This window comes from Balaenoptera musculus, chromosome 2 (assembly GCF_009873245.2).
Source record: "Balaenoptera musculus isolate JJ_BM4_2016_0621 chromosome 2, mBalMus1.pri.v3, whole genome shotgun sequence".
NCBI classification, from domain to species: Eukaryota; Metazoa; Chordata; class Mammalia; order Artiodactyla; family Balaenopteridae; genus Balaenoptera; species Balaenoptera musculus.
Window position 1 is genome coordinate 16,875,601 of NC_045786.1, and position 18,690 is coordinate 16,894,290.

Below are 18,690 nucleotides of genomic sequence, written 5' to 3' on the forward strand. Positions count from 1 at the left end.
CTATGTACAGTGCCATTTACAGTCAAAGTATTTTAAGTTTTCTAAAACTGCTTGTCTTAAGATTCAATTGAAAGTGTCTCAGAATTGAAGGAGTCCAATTTTATCCAATTTCCCTGTCATTCTTATTAGGAAAGGAAGTAGCTGTGATGGAAAGAGGCCTATTCAACCTACTTAATGGTTGTATTCACAGGGGAAAAAGTGAACAACAAAGTGGGAAAGGCATGAAGTACCCTTTGCCTGTCCATCGGCCCACTGGCCCACTCATCCCAAGCACAGGCATGGGGAAACTTGGCTTAATGAGATTTCTCAGCATCAGCAAATGCCCCTCTGGGGTCTCTTTTGGGAAACATGACTTGAGGAAGCAGTCCTGTCAGTATCACTGATTAGGGCAGAAGTTTGCAGGTTGGGTGTTTGTGTGTATGTGTGTGTGTGTGTGAGGGTATGCGTGTGCGTTTTTTTGCAGGACACTGATGGTTCTTTATTCCATATTTCAAGTTGGGTGATAAAATGACTAGGAGTTAGAAGGAAAGGAAGACAGGAGGTGAGGTGGGTTGTGAGCTGCGGTGTGGTGAGGTTTCTATCTGCTCAGAGGGAATGGGCTAGATTTACAATCTTCCTCAAAAGAACAAGATTTCTACCCCTACCCCAATCCATTTCCACTTCATGGGTCAAGAGAGTAAGCGTTAAACTCACTTATTGTTTCTTTAGCTGTAAAATAAACGAGATGACACCATCTATGGTGGTGTTTGGACTTGCTTCCAAACAATCCAGAGTCAGGATGCTAGAGATAAAATAAGACTCCTAGGATTTGATGGTTGTTGAAGTTGGGTTATGTACAGAGAGGGTTCATTTTACTATTTCTTTTCTACTTTTGAATACATTTGAAATTTCCCATGAAAAATGTTCAGAAAAAGTAGAAAACAGGTATTAATTCACACACACTGATTTGCCAAGTTTGCTAGTTTTCAGAGGGGCCAATCAGTTGCCACATTTAATCAGCATTCTCTGCAAAGTGGCCTAAGGGAATCTCCACTAGGGAAGGGCATGATGTTAATTCCAGAAAAGAAAAGCAAAAGTGAATGCTCTGTAGTATTTTCTAAACTCCCTAAACTCCGAGACCCATCAACCCTCCGCAGTAACACTTTCTCTAATTCAAAGAAATGAGGCCACAGTGAACCCTCCGTTACCTGTGTGATCCTGAATCGGTCCCGTCTTGCTGGTCAACACACTCCATTTGAGCTGCACGTGACTGTCATGCTCCCAGTGACAGAACGTCTTATGAGAACCCCAGCCAAACTCACAGTTAAAACCATATGTTGGAAACTCTTCAGTGGGTGGAAAGGAAAAAAACAGAAACAAGCAGAGAAAGACACATTTAATCATTTAGGTCAAAGAGGTCCTTAATTCGTTCATGGAAAGCATGATTTACATAACTTCATGTCTGTTTGAAAATTCCAGGAAAGCCACAAAATCCAGGATTACCAGGAAACTCAAAAGATGCATGGAGAAGTCCAAATGCTTACAACATCATATTTAGTAACATTTAAAACAAGTTTTTTTTTTTTATCCAGCTCAAAAAGATTATGGACTGCCTGTCAAATTGCTACATAAAATTTTCAGGAAGGTTACTTTCCAAAGCATGTATATTACATGTATATTCTATTAGCATTCTCCCTATTTCCGCAATACTTAATATGAAAGATACTCTGCTCTTGAGGATGAGTCATATAAATTGATATCCACCAATGAAAAGAATCTTAATTAGAGATTGACCCATGAACCTCAAAAGTCTAGAAACGTGACTTGGCTGAATATCTCACGCTGGAGGTTATTTGTATTCTCACCACACCAGCTTATGCTTCAGGTTTTTACTGGCAGATCTCTGAAGCATTTCATAAGATTATTTTTTACTTCTGTGCTTTATATCAGGTCAGTTAATTTTAACTGGAAGCCTCTGCTTTTTTAGTGAATTTTCAGATTTGTCTATTAATTGTTTGCCCCACTTAAAACCTCAATGTAAGGTCAAGTAAAGCCAAAGCATACTTGAATAGGTACCCACTTGTATATTTTTTAACGTTCAAAATGCTGCCTTTGGAATCTAAAAGGAAAGTATGAAGGGATTCTCAGGAATGATTTGTGTGTTCTACAAGGTGCTATTTGGCTATGGGGTTTTTTAAACCTCTATAGCCTTATTTTTTTACTCAACCCTTTTTTTGGGGAAATTGGTTAACTTTTTAAGGATGGGGAAAATGAAGTCTTTGATGCTTGGAATTTTGGGGGGGGAAACTTGAGCTAACAATAAAAAATAATCCTAAAGATAAAATTCTCTTGTTTCTGCCAGTCCCGCTCCTCCCCCGAATATACAATAAAATTAAACACACAATAGGGGCTGGTTTCTCTAATGAGGGTCATTGCCTCTCACTGAGTCCAGGTGTCCACAAGATGGCAGCATTGAGACGACGAGGAATGTGCCTAGGGCAGCTAGCCAACTGATCTAAAAAATAAAGCCGCAAAACAACGTCTCTGTACAATAAGGGAAGTATGGTATTATATGCTGTGTTAGGGTCAGGCTGAGAGCCTGTCTCATTTGGATCTTTTCTTTAACTTTGTCTAAGCATTTAACACAAATATCTTGCTTTCTTCTCCGAGTCTGGGCTCCCTGGCCCCTCCCCCACTTCAACAATGGCAGGAGGGATTGTAATGGAAAGGTTTATTGAATAGATAAGAATGAGTTACTTTGCATTTTGAGTTTCCAAGGAACTCTTTTCAAATGCTAATGTGAAATTTGGAAGGAAGGCACCACACGCAGTGTCAAAACTGAGCAGGATGGATTCTCCCATCCGATGACAGTGTGACCTGCCAAAGGATTCACAGGGACAGCTGGGAAAGTAAACCTAGTAAGTCACGTGATGTGTATAACGTGAGCACTTTCAGTTAGGGCAAAGGGCTATATTTCACAGCGGTAGTGTCATTGGAGAGACAGATTTCATGCCTAGTCCATCATAACCATGAAATAGACCTTCTTAAAGCATGAGAAACCCTCTCCAAAATCTGCCCTGCTTCTGTGCAGCAAGATTGAATTTTGCAGAAGTAGTGGTCAGCTGAACAGTGACAGAATGGTTGAACAACCTTGGATGTCAACGCCCACAGCCCCGGAAAGTACTGTTGTGTAATCTCGTGTTAGAAAATGTTAATATGGGAAAATGTTAATATGTGTGTGGTTCTGGGGTCTCTACTTAAATGTTATTTATAAGACATGCACAAAGAGGAGGGCAGTAAGCCATTACAGCATACACATTTCTGGTTATATTTGCCTTGTTAATACATTAAATTTATTGTATAATTTACAGAAAACCATACTATCCGTAATTTGGCTATTACTATTCTGGCGATGTCATAAAATATAGGAAGAACTTGGGTATTTTTGTCATGGCCAGGACAAGAGGATGGCTTTGCCTGAAAGAGTAATTCAGGCACTTCTCCCGCTCCAGTGAATGGAAGTCAGCCTTTATCTTCCACTGTTCTTCCCAATCTACGAATTTAACATGGCGATCTGTTCTAACTACTCTTTTATCTCCTTGTCCCGATCATATAATTTATGGCAATCTTGTTAAATTAAAATAAATTTTTTTTTTTTAAATCAGTACTTTTGTGGGGGATGGGTATGGAGTCAGAATAGTTCAATGTTGAAGATTCAAGCCTGGCTAGAAAGGCTATTAAACACACAGAATACACAAAAACATTTCCAGAAAGGGGGGGAAAAAAAAGAGGAAGAGAGAAGGACAGAAGCAGAGGAGAAAAGGGCAGAGAAAGAAAGAGAAAAAAAGCAAATGGACGAATGAAATGTGTATATAGGACTAAGTACGTGTGACCTTTCAATCTTCAAAATATTACCCAGGCCCTGTGGCTGCACAATTCTCATTAAATTCATTGGGAATAATCTGGCTAAATCCCTTCTTGACTCTTCAAAATAGCAGGAAACAATATTCTGAACTTAAAACAAATTTATAGCCTCTGTGAGCCAGCACCAGCTGCGCCTGGTGAACCTAGTTTGCCCGGAGTTAGATCATTAGCACCATATACGTACAAGGATTTAATTTTTAAATCTGGTCTTCAAAACTTCTATTGGGTATGCAAGCTTGCTTACTCATAGGCTGGTCTTGCAGTGGAAATAAGTGGAGGTGCCTGGGTCAGTGCAACCATAGGTCATGAACATACTCTGAACTGCTCTAGTGGATGTTTGGGGATCCCTGGAGGGTAAGAGGCTTCACCAGGGGGAGCTGGATTTAAAATGCAGGGTTTCTCATCAGTTCCTGGCAGAGCATTAATAGGCTTTTATGCATCTGATTACAACCCAGACAGTATATGAATATTATATGCCCACTGAATGTATTATATTGAGAAGAATCCTCAACATGAAGGCTTCAGACTCTGCTTGAATCTCTAGTGGCTTCAGCAAAATCAGATGATGATGCAAGTTTAGGGTCTAACTTGCTGCTGCTTGTCAAGGTGCCTGCAGGACAGTGGGGATCCAGGTATCAGTCGGTTCATCTGACCAGGGGGTGAACACCACAGAGTTAGACCTGATCTCTGAGCATTGGCTTAGCCAGGAGGTGACAATGAACGGAACTCCTCAGAGAAGCTCAGACAGTTCACTATCCATAAACGAAGATCTAGAGAGCCAGATTCATGACTCAGACAATGGAAAAACAGGAAACCAAGGCAAGTTGTAAAGGACTCTGGGCTGACTGTAGAACAGACCATCCCATCAATAAGCCCTGTGGTCCTGTAATAGAAAAGAACAAACCTTGGGGACTTCCCTGGTGGCGCAGTGGTTAAGAATCCGCCTGCCAATGCAGGGGACATGGGTTCGAGCCCTGGTCTGGGAAGATCCCACATGCCGTGGAGCAACTAAGCCCGTGTGCCACAACTACTGAGCCTGCGAGCCACAACTACTGAGCCCACGTGGCACAACTACTGAAGCCCGAGTGCCTAGATCCTGTGCTCTGCAACAGAAGCCACCTCAATGAGAAGCCTGCACACCACAATGAAGTGTAGCCCCCGCTCACCGCAAGTAGAGAAAGCCCGCGCACAACAACGAAGACCCAATATAGCCAAAAATAAACAAACAAATAAATACATTAAAAAAAAAAAAGAACACAACCATATTATAAAAAAAAAAAAGAAGAAGAAGAACAAACCTGACTGCATATTGGATCTATTCCTTTAGCTCTAACCCTGTGCTCTCTTGCCGATGCTTAGTCTTGTTGGCTCTGCACTTTTGTAAAAGAATGTTGCCTATAGCCTGAAATATACAGGAAAGCCCATTCTTAAGGCTGACCTTTAAAGGTATAACACTTTTCCATTCATATAGAAATAAAAAGTTGCAGAATATAAAATTAACAATTGTCTTGTTGGAGGTTTATAGGAACATTGTGACCACACATCCATGAACAGCTGCAAGAACAAAGGATTCCAGCACTAAGAAGTTTACAACAACTAGCCACACCCCCTCCCCTTTTAGTCTAAAAGAATCCTGAATCCTAACTCGGGTAAGATGGTTCTTTGGGACACTAGTCCTCCATCTTCTCGGTCTGCAGGCTTTCTGAATAAAGTTGCTATTCCTTGTCCCAATACTTCGTCTCTCGATTTATTGACCTGCCGTGGGGTGAGCAGTAGGAAACTGAACTCGGTAACAGTTTGACGTGAACTTGTTCAGGTGGTGGCAGCAAGGGGTCTTACTGGTTCACGATTTGTACCTCTGCCCTCTGACCACAGTAGACCCTATGAGATGACTGTCTGCTCTGGATCTCCTCTGCGAAGCTATCAAGACAAAGGCCTTGAGCTCATGCACAAATCAAAAGTTCACAGAGCCATTCCTGGTCTGATAACAAAGACTTCCAGCACTGAGGGAGAGTCATCCCATTTTGGGATCTGATGTACCTTTCCATTTTCCCCAAGGTTGCTGTTCATGTTTGCTTTTTTGATGACCCCTAGTTCTTTGGACAGGCAAGAAAAGAGATGAGATCTAACAAGCTAGCTGGCAACTTCCTAGTGATTGTAATTAACTCTCTGGCAAGAGGAAAAACTAGAGCGACAATTAAAATGTTTGTTACATTATTAGAACGTCACTTGTTCACCTCACCCCTCTTCCCTGTGACAGAGGGTCATAAAGAACCTGCAAGGAAGTTACCCCATAAAAACCACCCTGGTGGGGCTGAGTGGGAAACCAGGAATTTCCTATCAGGGAAGATGGGACGAGAGCAAGAGCCCCATCCAGGAGGCAGGGGCCCGCCAGCCAATCCCCCGAGGCTACGCTTTATAACCTTAAAAGGTGTGGAAGGGACTCCCGGCTGGCTGTTGGAATTTAGCTGAACACTATTCTTCAGTTTCATCTTCGGTATTTGGGGGTGTCTGAGCTGAGTGGTAGCAGGGAGTCTGTCACCCTGAGCCCGCCATGGGGGAACCTGGGGTTAAGTTCAGCTAAAGGGAAGTTTGTTTTGCTGGTTAATCGGGTCAAGAGTGACAGCACCCTTTAAGGAAGCATGCTAATCAGAGCAGTCCTTTCTGCTTTCTGCTGGCTGCGGAGGGTCTGCTGTTGAGGAAACAGTGATGTACACCACATGCCCCATTAAGAAGTGACTGTGGAGGCCAAGGCTGCGGGCTTCAGTAGAGGAAATGGGAGAAGCTGGTGAGCTGACCTGTTCACCTCACTCTGATGATTAACTTTAAAGTATGTAAAACTTCTGATTGCTTATACGGACTGTTTCCCCTGGTGTGTGTCTGTGGGGAAGATTTTCAAAAAATACTAACAGAATACAAAAGAGAGTGAGGGGGAGGCCACCTTATCCCTGTGGCTGGGCCCTGATCAACAGCAAGCCAGAGGCTCTAAAAGTCATCACAGGGCCTCTATTAAAAAAAGGATGCAGAGGTGGTGCCCTTTCCGAGGGCGCTCCTCTCCGGGCGCACTGCTAGCCCTGGTTTCCTGCACCGCATCTCGTGGCGCACCCACTGGAAATGCGGCTGTAAAACTGCCAACTCTGTGGCAGACAAAACTGACAAACTTCGCCTGTCTCCGATTTGCTGAGTGGCGATGAAAATAAATAGTCAGGCTGCTGCCTGGGAGACTTCCTTCTCCTGAGTTTGCAAACACAGTCCGTGTCCTAGATGTGCTGCGTTTAAACAAAGTATGTTCCTCGGTTCCTTCCGCTGAGAGCGGGGATTGTCACCATTTGGCAATGACTGATGGGGAAGGAAATGTTGCTCCCTGCTGCATATACATGTGGATGAAAGGAAAGCAGTGTTTATGGCTCATGCTTGGGGACCAGATGCTGGTGGCATCTCTGCTAGGACTTTGAGGGAAACGGAAATTGAGAACCGTAGCGATGTGCTATTTTGTGGGAAAGGACAGGCATATGTGAAATCTACCACATTTCCTCTTTGGTATTTGATACCTGATTGTATAGTGCTGTCTATCACGGTTGGCTTTTCTGTGGTCAGCACAGTGGTACCACCTGAAACACAGAAACAGTAACATATGAGATGAGAAAAAGGCAGCATTGTAGGTACTATTTAGTAGAGAATGCTGTAGGCTTACATACATCTGTTAGAGGCTAGCAGCTCCCTCAGATAATTCTTCCTTTAATTCCAGCTGTAGCAAATGTCTTACATTTTGTTCACCACAATATCAAATTCAAATAAACCACTATTTTTTTTTTTTTTTTATAAAGTAGGCTATTTAATTTTTATTTATTTATTTTTGGCTGTGCTGGGTCCTCGGTTCGTGCGAGGGCTTTCTCTAGTTGCGGCAAGTGGGGGCCACTCCTCGTCGCGGTGCGGGGACCGCTCTTCATCGCGGTGCGCGGGCCTTTCACCATCGCGGCCCCTCCCGTTGCGGGGCACAGGCTCCAGACGCTCAGGCTCAGCAGTCGTGGCTCACAGGCCCAGCCGCTCCGCGGCACGTGGGATCCTCCCAGACCAGGGCTCGAACCCGTGTCCCCTGCATTAGCAGGCAGATTCTCAACCACTGCGCCACCAGGGAAGCCCCTAAACCACTATTTTTTACCTGATACATTTATTCATAAAGCATCTAGGCAGTATGGAGAGTTCCAGACTTCCTTCCAAGGGCATTCCTTGACTCCCAGACTAATCGACGACGCTCACAATTGCAAGAGTGAAAAGCAAAGGCCTCCCAAGGTCCTTAGTGACTTAAGTATTAAACTTGACCTGGACCTCTAAGCTTCAAATAGTTTCCCAAGGTTTCAGATGTGTGTCTTGGGGGGAGCTGCAAGGCTGGTCCCCACAATCTATTTTAAAAACTGAAGTTTTAAAGCGGATGGCAGTAATTCCTCCTTTCTTTTGCTGCTGTGGTTGTTTGTTTTTCCCAAGGACAAATAATTCCGCCCAGTATGCAGTTCGGAGAAGCTGCAGGAAAAGGGGAAGGGGCGGAGGGACACATTTCTTCACAGTCCCGAGGAGCTGGAAGACTGCACAAACAACACCCTGAATGCTGTCAACTTCAATCAGCCTGGGTCGACTTGGAATTCGTGGTCTGGGGACCAGTGGAAACTTAGATTTACCCTCTTAGCTTAGGTATCTTAGCTCAGCCATTTTCCGCCCTTCGTCATGAGCCTTCTGTTTTAAAGTCCTGTTCTTCAAGTTGCGCAACCCACAAGCGTCACCTGAACGCTTCTTGAAAAACTGGTTTGCTGTTTATTACTTTGGTGCTTGAGAAAGCCATTTCTCCACGTGTGTGTCTGCCTTGCAGATCATGGTCGAGAGCATCTATTTGCTTTCCCAAGATATAAAGTAAGGGCATGGAGGGCTCATGCCCATCATGGAAAGTTTGGAGGTGGCTACGAGGTGCCATTGTACACCTTCCAGTAGTGTCATTCAATAAAGACCGTAGGGCTTCCCTGGTGGCGCAGTGGTTGAGAATCTGCCTGCCAATGCAGGGGACATGGGTTCGAGCCCTGGTCCGGGAAGATCCCACGTGACGCGGAGTAGCTGGGCCCGTGAGCCACAATTACTGAGCCTGCGCGTCTGGAGCCTGTGCTCCGCAACAAGAGAGGCCGCGACAGTGAGAGGCCCGTGCACCGCGATGAAGAGTGGCCCCCGCTCGCCACAACTAGAGAAAGCCCTCGCACAGAAACGAAGACCCGACACGGCCATAAATAAATAAATAAAGACTGTAATCATCTCTATTCTGGCCGAGCCCTAGTCCTATCCTGCAGCTCCCACGGGTGAGAAATCACCCAGATCATGAATCAGAGAGCCGTAAAACTGAGCTCTTGAAATGGCCTGAAGATTTCTGAGCTAGTCCACTGTAGCACCAAGTCGTGTTACCCCTGCTCGCCCAGTAAATATGCTGGATAAGTGGTCTCACGTGTGCATGGCTTCAATGAGGCAGGCGCTAGGAGAAGCCATTACATATATTATGGGTTAAGAAGGTGAATCTATAATGGCAGAATTGGAGGGAGGCCAGACGCATTAGCATTCCGTTCCCAGTGGTCTTACAGGAGAAAGACTCAAGGTGAAAATTCACTTTTAAAAACAGATATGCACTGTCAGTTTTGTTAGAGGTTGGGAGCCAAATTCCCCTGTTGGGTACACACAGATCCAATGTGAAATTTGGCCTCCTGGTGCCTTTGAAGCCAATTGTATTATCTAATGACATCAAAGGCATTTGCGAATGAGTAACTTCAAGGGTGAATTTTCACCTTGACAAGCAAGCAAAGGAGAGCAAAACCTCTCCTCATTTCCATCCATCTGGTACAGTTCACCTGGAATTCAGTGTTGTTTATAGATAACGAGCATTTTGCTAAATACTTATTTCCCCCTATATTCAAATAGGTCACCCCCAGGAGAAGACATTAAAGTGACATCATCTCTGTTAAGGGACTGAACCTTCAGAGAGCATTGATCCCAATTTCCATGCTGCCAACCATCAGGGTGAAAGGGAGAATACTTTTCGTTTGGTTTTAAGACACTGAACGTTCAAAGTTTGCAGCTGTGACAGAAAGAGCAAGGAGGGTACAGACTTGTGTGTGAGCCCAGGAGGTGAGATGCTCACCTGTGAATAGATAGTGGGTTAGGGGCAGGCTGGGCTGCTTGCAAACACGGGCAAACGTCAGCCCGCCCTTCTTCAGAAAAGACTAACACAGAGCTTCATAGAGCAAAATAAGCTTTTAAAGAAGGACAAATGGGCTGTCATGCAGTAAATGAATACAAAGCATGAGAATGTCTTCTTAGATCACCTCTTCTTGTTGGGGGAATAGAGTGAGCCTTATCAGCACCCCCAGAAGTTCTTAATATATACACGTATAGATCAAATTATTGAAACAAACGTGCTGGCCTGAGAAAATGACTTTTTTTGCCAGGGTAATATGTAAAAAAAAAAAAAAAAAAAATTGAATGCATTGTTTTCCATCTACCCAATAAATGATTTTAAATGCTGTAGATAAACTATCGCCTTGTACTGTTAAAGGACTGTCAGTGTTTCCAGGCAAGATGACCCATTTTCTGTGGTTTGCAACTCGTGGCCATACACAGTTTGCTCCAGGCTAACAGACTCACCCTGTTTCATTCAAAGGTTTAGGTTTCAATTGATTCAGTCATGAGCTGATGCACAAATGAGAAGGTTGGTTGTTCTGACACGAGGAATAAATCTGAGGCTTTGTCTCTAATCAATATTAACTGACCACTTTAGGGTTTATAAAGGAAAGAACCTCTCCTCAAGAGGGTAATTGAACAGGGGGGCCTCTGATGACTGCAGACATTCCTTTTTATGAGGATTTTCACTACGGATGGGACGTGTGACCGGGTTTGCAAAAAGCCTGAGGTTTGCAGAGAGTGTTCACAGGCAACCTTGGGAAGGTTCTGTAGGACCTGCTTCACCAGACTGGTACTCTGGTTTAACATCAGCTGTATAAGCTTTTTAGCTGGAGCTTGACATCTTACAAAGAGAAGCCCTCTGCATTAATTAGAGTAATTTTTGTGGCTTGCAACTACTTATATACAAGATTTGTTTTCAAAAGCCCATAACCACGTGACATTTATTGGCCATTCGACTGTAAGCAATTATCCTGGAAATTTGGAGGTAGAGAACCTTAGGAGGTAGGATTTAAATGTAAACTCAGTTCATGGTACTAACCTTCTGAGCTAGATTTTACCCCTTATTCCATCTCAGGGTGCAGAGCAGTCTTGCTCCTTCAGAAGAGAGCTTTTGAAGTAATGGGAAATGTGGGATATTTCCTTCCACATTTTACATTAATGCGTTAGCTACTAACATGGCACTATTGTGAAGTTACATGGTAACGCCTTCAGTTTCGCCCACGAAAATGAATTACGTGGGCTCTCCTGAATCCCTTTTGGGTAAAAATACAGACCTGCATCCACGGGCTCGTGTTTAATGTAAAATGAGAGTCAGATGCTGTAAGAAACTGTGTTTTGATCTGGGTAGCAGTAAAGGCCCCATGGTACCTTTGGCAGCAATAGGGTGATAATTCTAGTGCTTTGGCCTGTTTCAAAATGGTGGCATTCCATTTCCCCACTTGCTTAATGTTTCCTCTGTCAGTCCAAGTAGAAGAGAAGGTCACTTTCTAGCTTTTAGGGTTTTAGAATATCATGGAGTAATCCTCTAAATAAGTCGGTGAGGCACGTGGCACACACCATCCCTGATATATTTGCTAGTGGTGATGTCAAATAACAACAAATTCTGCCTTTGTAAATTTTAATGTAAAATGATTCACAAAATCCTAGCTTAAAAGCTGCATTTCAAATATAAGCTTGACTTCATTAATTAGTTGGATAAAGGATCCACTCAAAAAATTTGATCCCTGTTAGAAAATGAAAATAAACGTTCTCCAGCGTGTGGTTATGTATGGGTGGTGCATATGTTATCTCGGAAGGGGGTGGAGGTCGAAGATGAGAATCAGTTTATGTTACATTTAGCCATGGAGGAATTCTTATCCAATGAAGACAATCCTAGCCTTTGGCTCTGAAAATGGCTAAAATTATCGTTCGAATGGCTGTGGCTGTGAAGGACAATTTGTTTACATGACGACATGAGGAAATGAAGATGCACGTGTTTTGGCAAGGCTTCCTCCCGCCTGCCGCCGTGAGGATTTCCGCAAACACAAACAGACGTTAATTAGCGGGTCTCGACTACAACATGAACTGAGATGGCACAGCAATGGGATGAAGATGGTTTCTGCACCTGTGAGCTGGAAGTCATCACCTGTTCCGCTGTGGCAGTTGGCCTGGTCGTCATCACATTCATCCACCAGGTTCCCATTGGGAGTGGTCGGTCCAGCTGTAGGTGCTGAAACAAGATCCAAAGATTATTTTCTCACACCTCTGAAATGTATTCTCCAGCCCCCGGCTGTTGATTCTGCTAATACTTTTGCAGAAAACTCTAATCTGTGGTTAGAAGACCGGGAGCGTGGTTTGCCTCTCTTTCAGGAGCGAAATATACTCGGATTTTGCAGAATGCATTGGGGACTGCTTTGTTTTGGTATTTGATCCGTATCTCCTTCATAGAATTGGCTGCCTTAGCATTTTATACATTGTTATCTACATACACATCCTTTTTCTGAAAAGTTCTTGTATTCTCACTGGTTATTTATTCATGACCCTGAAGTTGGGAACTTTGATGATAGAGATTTGGCTTGAATTGTTTTTCCTTTCATTTTCAAGGTGCTAGAGGACTCACTTGTCATGAATTCTTTTATATTCTTGGTATTAACTAAGTTTGCTAAGTTTATCTTGTAATATTTTCCCCAAAAGGGAGTCTCAGCATTCACTTTTAGTACAATATTGTTCTTTACTTCTTTATTTTTTTAAACAGCGACTCCATTTCCCTCTAAGTAAGCTTCTCAGCTTGTGAGCCACGGCAGGTGTCTGGGAGTTCCCTGGGGTCATTTTACCTTAACTCCCAGAGGACTACATTCCACTGCTGGCAGGTATTCCCATAGCTTTGAGTTTGTAGTTGAAAAGTAGCCAACATTAATCAAAGACTGCTTTTGAAGTTCTTTAAATTTAGTTCCATCTATTTTTTTTTCCAGCCTGTTACTCATTTTTGCAATCTGTTTAATATCTTACAGTTTTCGGCATTACATTTCACTTTACATGACTTGAGATAATGGACAGTTCTCTTGATGTCTGAAAACCAGACAAGATGCTGGGAGTGGGGGCCTGTTCTCTAATAGCTTCTGGCCAATTGGAATGTGCTGGTAACTGCTGCTTTCTCAATAAAAATTTGACCCTGTTTGTTATTGTGCTAAAGGACTGAGCAGAGTTATAATAAATGTAGAAACATAGCTAGTTTCAACTTCCTCAACTGCCCCAAACACACACCAATAATAATTAGGAAATCACCACGTACAGGTAATGTTCACACCGTTTAGGCGTACAAACTAGACTTTGTAAAATGCATACACACATATTCTGGGTTCTGCTTATTGCTAACACTGAATCAATAGAATCCTCTTTGGCAATCCAGATGCTTGCCTTTGCTAAGCTGCCTTCGCTCTTGGTAACGTGCCACTTTCAAACTCTCTATTCATCTTGCTGGTTTTTCCACATTCCTTATGGTATTTAAAAAGGAGGAGTTTTGCACTGGAAGTGGCCCAGGGTAGTACGGGGATTAAATTGAAAAAAGTAAAAAGTGATGTCCCAATTTTACTACTTGAAAATATTTTATCTTCTGTGGTTCTCTAACTGTTTCTTAAACTTAAGTGCTAGTCCCAAATAAGATGGAGACTCAGAGATGGCTGGGTTGTACCTCACCCTCTTTCTCGATCTTTGGGTATCTCCTGTAGCACAAGGTACAAAGTCAGTATTTAATAAGGGCCTGTTAATCGTTTTAAGGGAGAAGAAAAACACTGCCTTTCACCAACTGTGTTAAACAGCTTTGACAATACTTTCCCTGGATGCTGGCTCCTCGTGTGTCTCGGGGCAACTTCCCCACCTTGGTGAGTGCCTGCAAACATCTGCAGCAAATCCCTTCACCACCATTGCTACCTCACCACTGAGTTGACACTGGCAGACTGCCACCAGGCTCAGTCTTTTCAACCATCCATTCATTCCACCTTCTAAATCAATGTCGCTTCCCAGAATCGAGGCTAAAGTCCTGCATCGGAGCAGCAGACGCCCTTTTCCAGGCAACCACACTGCTCAGCACACTGAACGAATGTGTCTACAGGTGGTTCAGTCTGCCCATCCCTTCTTTTTCTTGGCATCTTTGTCAAATTCCTGGCACATGGTCATTCTTGGTCTGTGTTGACAGTGACTAGATGATTCAGAGGTCCTGCGACATAACTACAGATATGGAAACAACTACCTAATAAAGAATCGGAGATAATGGCCTGCTTTTAAATAAACACGTGGGAAAGCAGCTATGAATTATTCACTAGGATGGTGATTTATAGCTTAAGATTCTTTAGTGTGTAAGAAATGTTTTATGATATTTAATGTGCTCAGGAATGTAATTATATTTGGGTGGCTCAAAACACAAATAATTTTGAAATCCCAAGAAGGTGATATTTAAGAGGCATCCTTCCAAACAACTCTGAGCATATGCTCAATGGATTAACATCTGGGTACCAACAATAGCCATTCTTTGCACTAACCTAGAGAAAGACCTTTATGGGGATGAAAAAGTTGGTATAAGGTTACTCATTCATGCCCAAATTGAAGGCAGATGGAAATTCCAATGCACAAAAGCATTAAAATAGTACACTAAGCAACCATCATATCATTTTTTCAAACATTCATCTCATTTATTATGTGAAAAAATGAAGAGGAGAGTGCAGTTCTGAGGTCAGTGTGAGAACTGAATTTGTCCTTGATATGACCTTCCTATGATAACCTAAGTCTATCTTTAAACAGACCTCACTGTACATTACATGTATTATCTCATGTAAAGTTTTGTTTCTCTGCAGCAGCCTAAGAAATTCATGCAAGGGACTTCCCTGGTGGTTTAATGGTTAGGGCTCTGTGCTTCCACTGCAGGGGGTGTGGGTTCAATCCCTGGTCGGGGAACTAAGATCCCTAAAGCCTCACAGCACGGGCAAAAAACCCCCAAAACCAAGCCAAACCAAACCAAAACTAAAAACAAACAAAAAAACCAACAAAAATTCATCCAAGATAATGTCTTGATGTTTCAGCCTGTCGAATGCTGCTTCCTGCTAGTATGTGATGGTAGTCAACACCGCAGATGCCAACTTGGACCAGACACAGACCTCTGAACAACACTAAGAAGGTCATGGAATCTGTGGTCGCCGGGGGTTGAGGGAGGGAGGGGGGGACTGTTTAATGGGTAGGGGGTTTCACTTTGGAGCGATGGAAACGTTTTGGAACTGGATAGAGGTGTTGGCTGCATAAATAATTGTCAACGTACTAAATGCCACTGAATTGTTTACTTTAAAATGGTGGATTTTAGGGAATTCCCTGATGGCCTAGTGGTTAGGATTCAGAGCTTTCACTGCGGGGGCCCGGGTCTGATCCCTGGTCAGGGACCATCCTACATGCCACGAGGTGTGGCCAAAATACAACAACAGCAATAAAATAAAATAAAATAAAATAATTAAAAAAAAACAAAATGGAGGATTTTATGTTACGTGAATTTCACAATACATCATTTAAAAAAAAACTCAAAGAAGACAACCCCACAGAATCTGAGGAGCGTTATGGAAACAACCCACAAAAAATTAGGATGTGAAGGCACTGTTATGGAAGACAGGGCACGGGGCCAAGTCCTGAAGGATGGGCACGGTTTCTAGGGGCAAAGCCCAGGGGCAGCAAGTGCTGGTGTGTTGGTCTACCACCTCCATCCATGCTGAACTACTTGAGTGTAAGGTCCACGTCCTATAGACCTTTGTGTTCCTGGTGCCTCCTTTGTGTCTGGGAAAGAACTTGTGCTCAGTAAACATTGTCAAATGAGAAGATAAACGAATCCCAAGGGGGTAGACAAAGGACTAGGGGAAAGATCTGGGAATGATGCAGTGTGCACTTAGGGACAGGAGAAGGCTGCTTGTCTACGAGTCTTCCTGTTGAAACAGGGACAAATGAGGCTCAGTAGCGTATTTGCTGAATAAGTCGTGCAGGGCACCAGGTGATGAGCCTTACGGACCCGCAGGCACAAGAGACACAGGATCACCCAGGAGAAATGGGGCAATTTGCAGCAGCACCGTCAGGGGCATAAGTGCATGATGAAGGAAATAAAACATCTGGGGAACCAGGTGGGGCTCTGGAAATCGTGCTTACCTTCCACCTCACAGCCCAGCAGCTCCAGCCGTAGCCCTAGTCCGCCATGAGTGGCTCTCTCGGGGTAGATCCTGACGAACCGCGTGGAAAGGGGTGGAAATGTCCGTAGCTCAGGTGTATCATAGTTGTTGTTGCCTTCAAAAGACTGTGAAGTATGAAGAACACCAGGTATTAACAAAACCTCCCTTTCAGCAGAAAAGTCCTTCCTTTAGGACTCTTAGCAGGCCAGAGAAATGGGCCTCATTCTACTACTTCGTAAACGGCTGACATTCCTTTCCTAAATGAGAAGGGAAAAAACAATTAAACCTTCTCTAAGAAGTGACAGATGTCGTTTCTTAGAAACCCTGGAGGATACACTGAGGCTAGACCAGAAGCTGAGGATTTAATGAGACACATTTTTAAATGACAGTCTGATGTGCCTGGGAAAAGTGACACTTTTACCACTTCCTTGAAGTGGAGGAAGAAAACTCAGGAAGGGAGCCTGCCATTTTTCAAATCTTGTAACAGTCACCACATTTCCAGTAACGACTCCTGTCACATTCTCTTCAATGAATGGGTCCTGGTTTTGCTAAAACTCCGTCCTCTAGAAGAGCAAGGAATTCCATTCCTGGAGGAAGAGATAGTAAATTTCACGTACTTCAAGTGCTCTGTAACCAAGAACTTGGGTCATTCCAATCCATTGGAACTGCTGTTGACTTAAGCAGTACCACCAGCTGGAGGCATTTGTAGATAAAATACTTTCTCATCTCAGGAAAGTGACAGGGTCCCGACCGCTAAGCGATGTTCCGATGCCTGGTTGCACTGCAGTGAGTTGGCACCTCTTGGTGAAGAGCATTCCTAACTCGACATCACTGTGACATGTTCAGGAGCCCGGCCGTTATTGCCCTGCTGCCACTGGATTATTCTGTTTTCCTTTTTACAGTGACAGGAAGGTCAAAATCCTTGAGTGGAGTCATAAGAAAATAGAGCAATGACTAGGCTTGTTTTCTTTTTTAAGAAATGGATAAGCCTCTCTGTATCCTCTTCTCCCAACATCATTCCTAACTCTGTCCAGAATGGGAAGAGGGGAGGGGATTAGAAAAAATCAAACTGCCTTATCACTGGGAGTGTCCTTTTATATATCAAGCATCATGTGATGTTTACTCGTGCAAGGCATTGTTCCATGTGCTTAAAATGTACTCACTCAATTAATCCTAAAGACAACTCCAAGAGGTAGGTTCTATTATTGCCCTCCTTTTACAGGCAAGGCACAGAGAGGTCAAGTAATTTGCCCATGACCTTGGGATTCAGATCTACCAGTCTTATCTGGTGCCCTTCACCACGCTGCCCTTAGAAACAATCCAGTCTGATTTCCTCATTTTAATAGATGACAACACTGAAGTCTAGGACACTGAGGTCTATTCCCATGGCCACACATTCAGTTTCATTGCTTTTTCTTTAAATGGATTGTGATTTGGGCTTCCAAATCTGGTAGATCATATTGGGTGGGTGGCCATATCCGTCAGGAGTGGGAACCCTGCCCAATACCTGGGTCAAGACATCACAAACCAGCCAAAGATGCCATCATTCGGTGGTGGAAATATCTTGGCCAAATGGGTGACACAAGTAAGAGAAGATAGATTGGGAAGGTTGTGACATAACTAGAGGTTTTTTCTGAGTTCTAGAAGTAAATTAATTGACCTCTTCCAACTCAGAAAATCCTCCAAGAATCTAGAAGTACAGGGCTAATACAGACCCACCTCTCTCAATTAAAGTTTCCTTTTATCATTTTCAAGAGTAAATTCACTACCGGGGGCCTCTGCATTCTTGATAGAACTGCAGTTGCTGCCATTAATTGAGAATCTGACGTATAACGTCAGGCCCAATTAAGTATTCTCAGTAAGATACTAATTATAGTAAAAATAGTATTACTACACATGCAAGTTCTGTGTACGTTAACATAGCTCCAACATTCTTAGGAGAAAAGCACTTATATCTACGGAGTCCCAGGCTTTTCTCCTACTTTTACCTTGAGCAAAGAATTAGCACAATGTATTGTCAGTGATGAACTGGGCAGAATATTAGCAAGGAAGGGCCATATGGAATTGGGCTAAGTTTGCTAACATAGGATTGTTTACAAAATGTCTTTGTGTCTTTTCACTAATCATGCTTTAGAAGAAGAGGGCTTGGAGCATTTAGATCTATTTGCCCCTGAAAAGTCTAGTCGATTCAAAGACTCTGAGGTACCTTGTCCGTCATGCACTATTTAAGGGTAGGAAGTAAGGCGACGGCATAGAGGATTTTAAATCCATCAAAGTGCTGTTTTATATCACAAAACTGTGTGCTCCCTTTACCGTATGTAAAAGGTACTTGGCATCCTAAGCAGGTAATCTTCATTTGCAAGTTTAAATATAGTATGTTTTAACTATCTTTGTGAAATTTAGA

The 18,690-nt window shown here is 43.2% G+C and overlaps 1 protein-coding gene across 5 annotated transcripts in view; it reads right to left on the minus strand.

The window, feature by feature from the left end:
* Positions 1–18,690, minus strand: part of NRP1 (neuropilin 1) — a 137,751-nt gene that overhangs the window by 10,247 nt on the left and 108,814 nt on the right. For 3 of the 5 annotated variants that reach the window (XM_036842417.1, XM_036842415.1, XM_036842418.1), the window contains 4 exons: positions 16,267–16,411; positions 12,218–12,322; positions 7,455–7,514; positions 1,188–1,325 (listed from right to left, as the gene is read on the minus strand). In XM_036842417.1, coding sequence (XP_036698312.1) covers positions 1,188–1,325; positions 7,455–7,514; positions 12,218–12,322; positions 16,267–16,411 — 448 coding nt within the window. The remainder of the gene's footprint in view (positions 1–1,187; positions 1,326–7,454; positions 7,515–12,217; positions 12,323–16,266; positions 16,412–18,690) is intronic. The other 2 variants (XM_036842420.1, XM_036842419.1) reach the window with 1 other exon arrangement.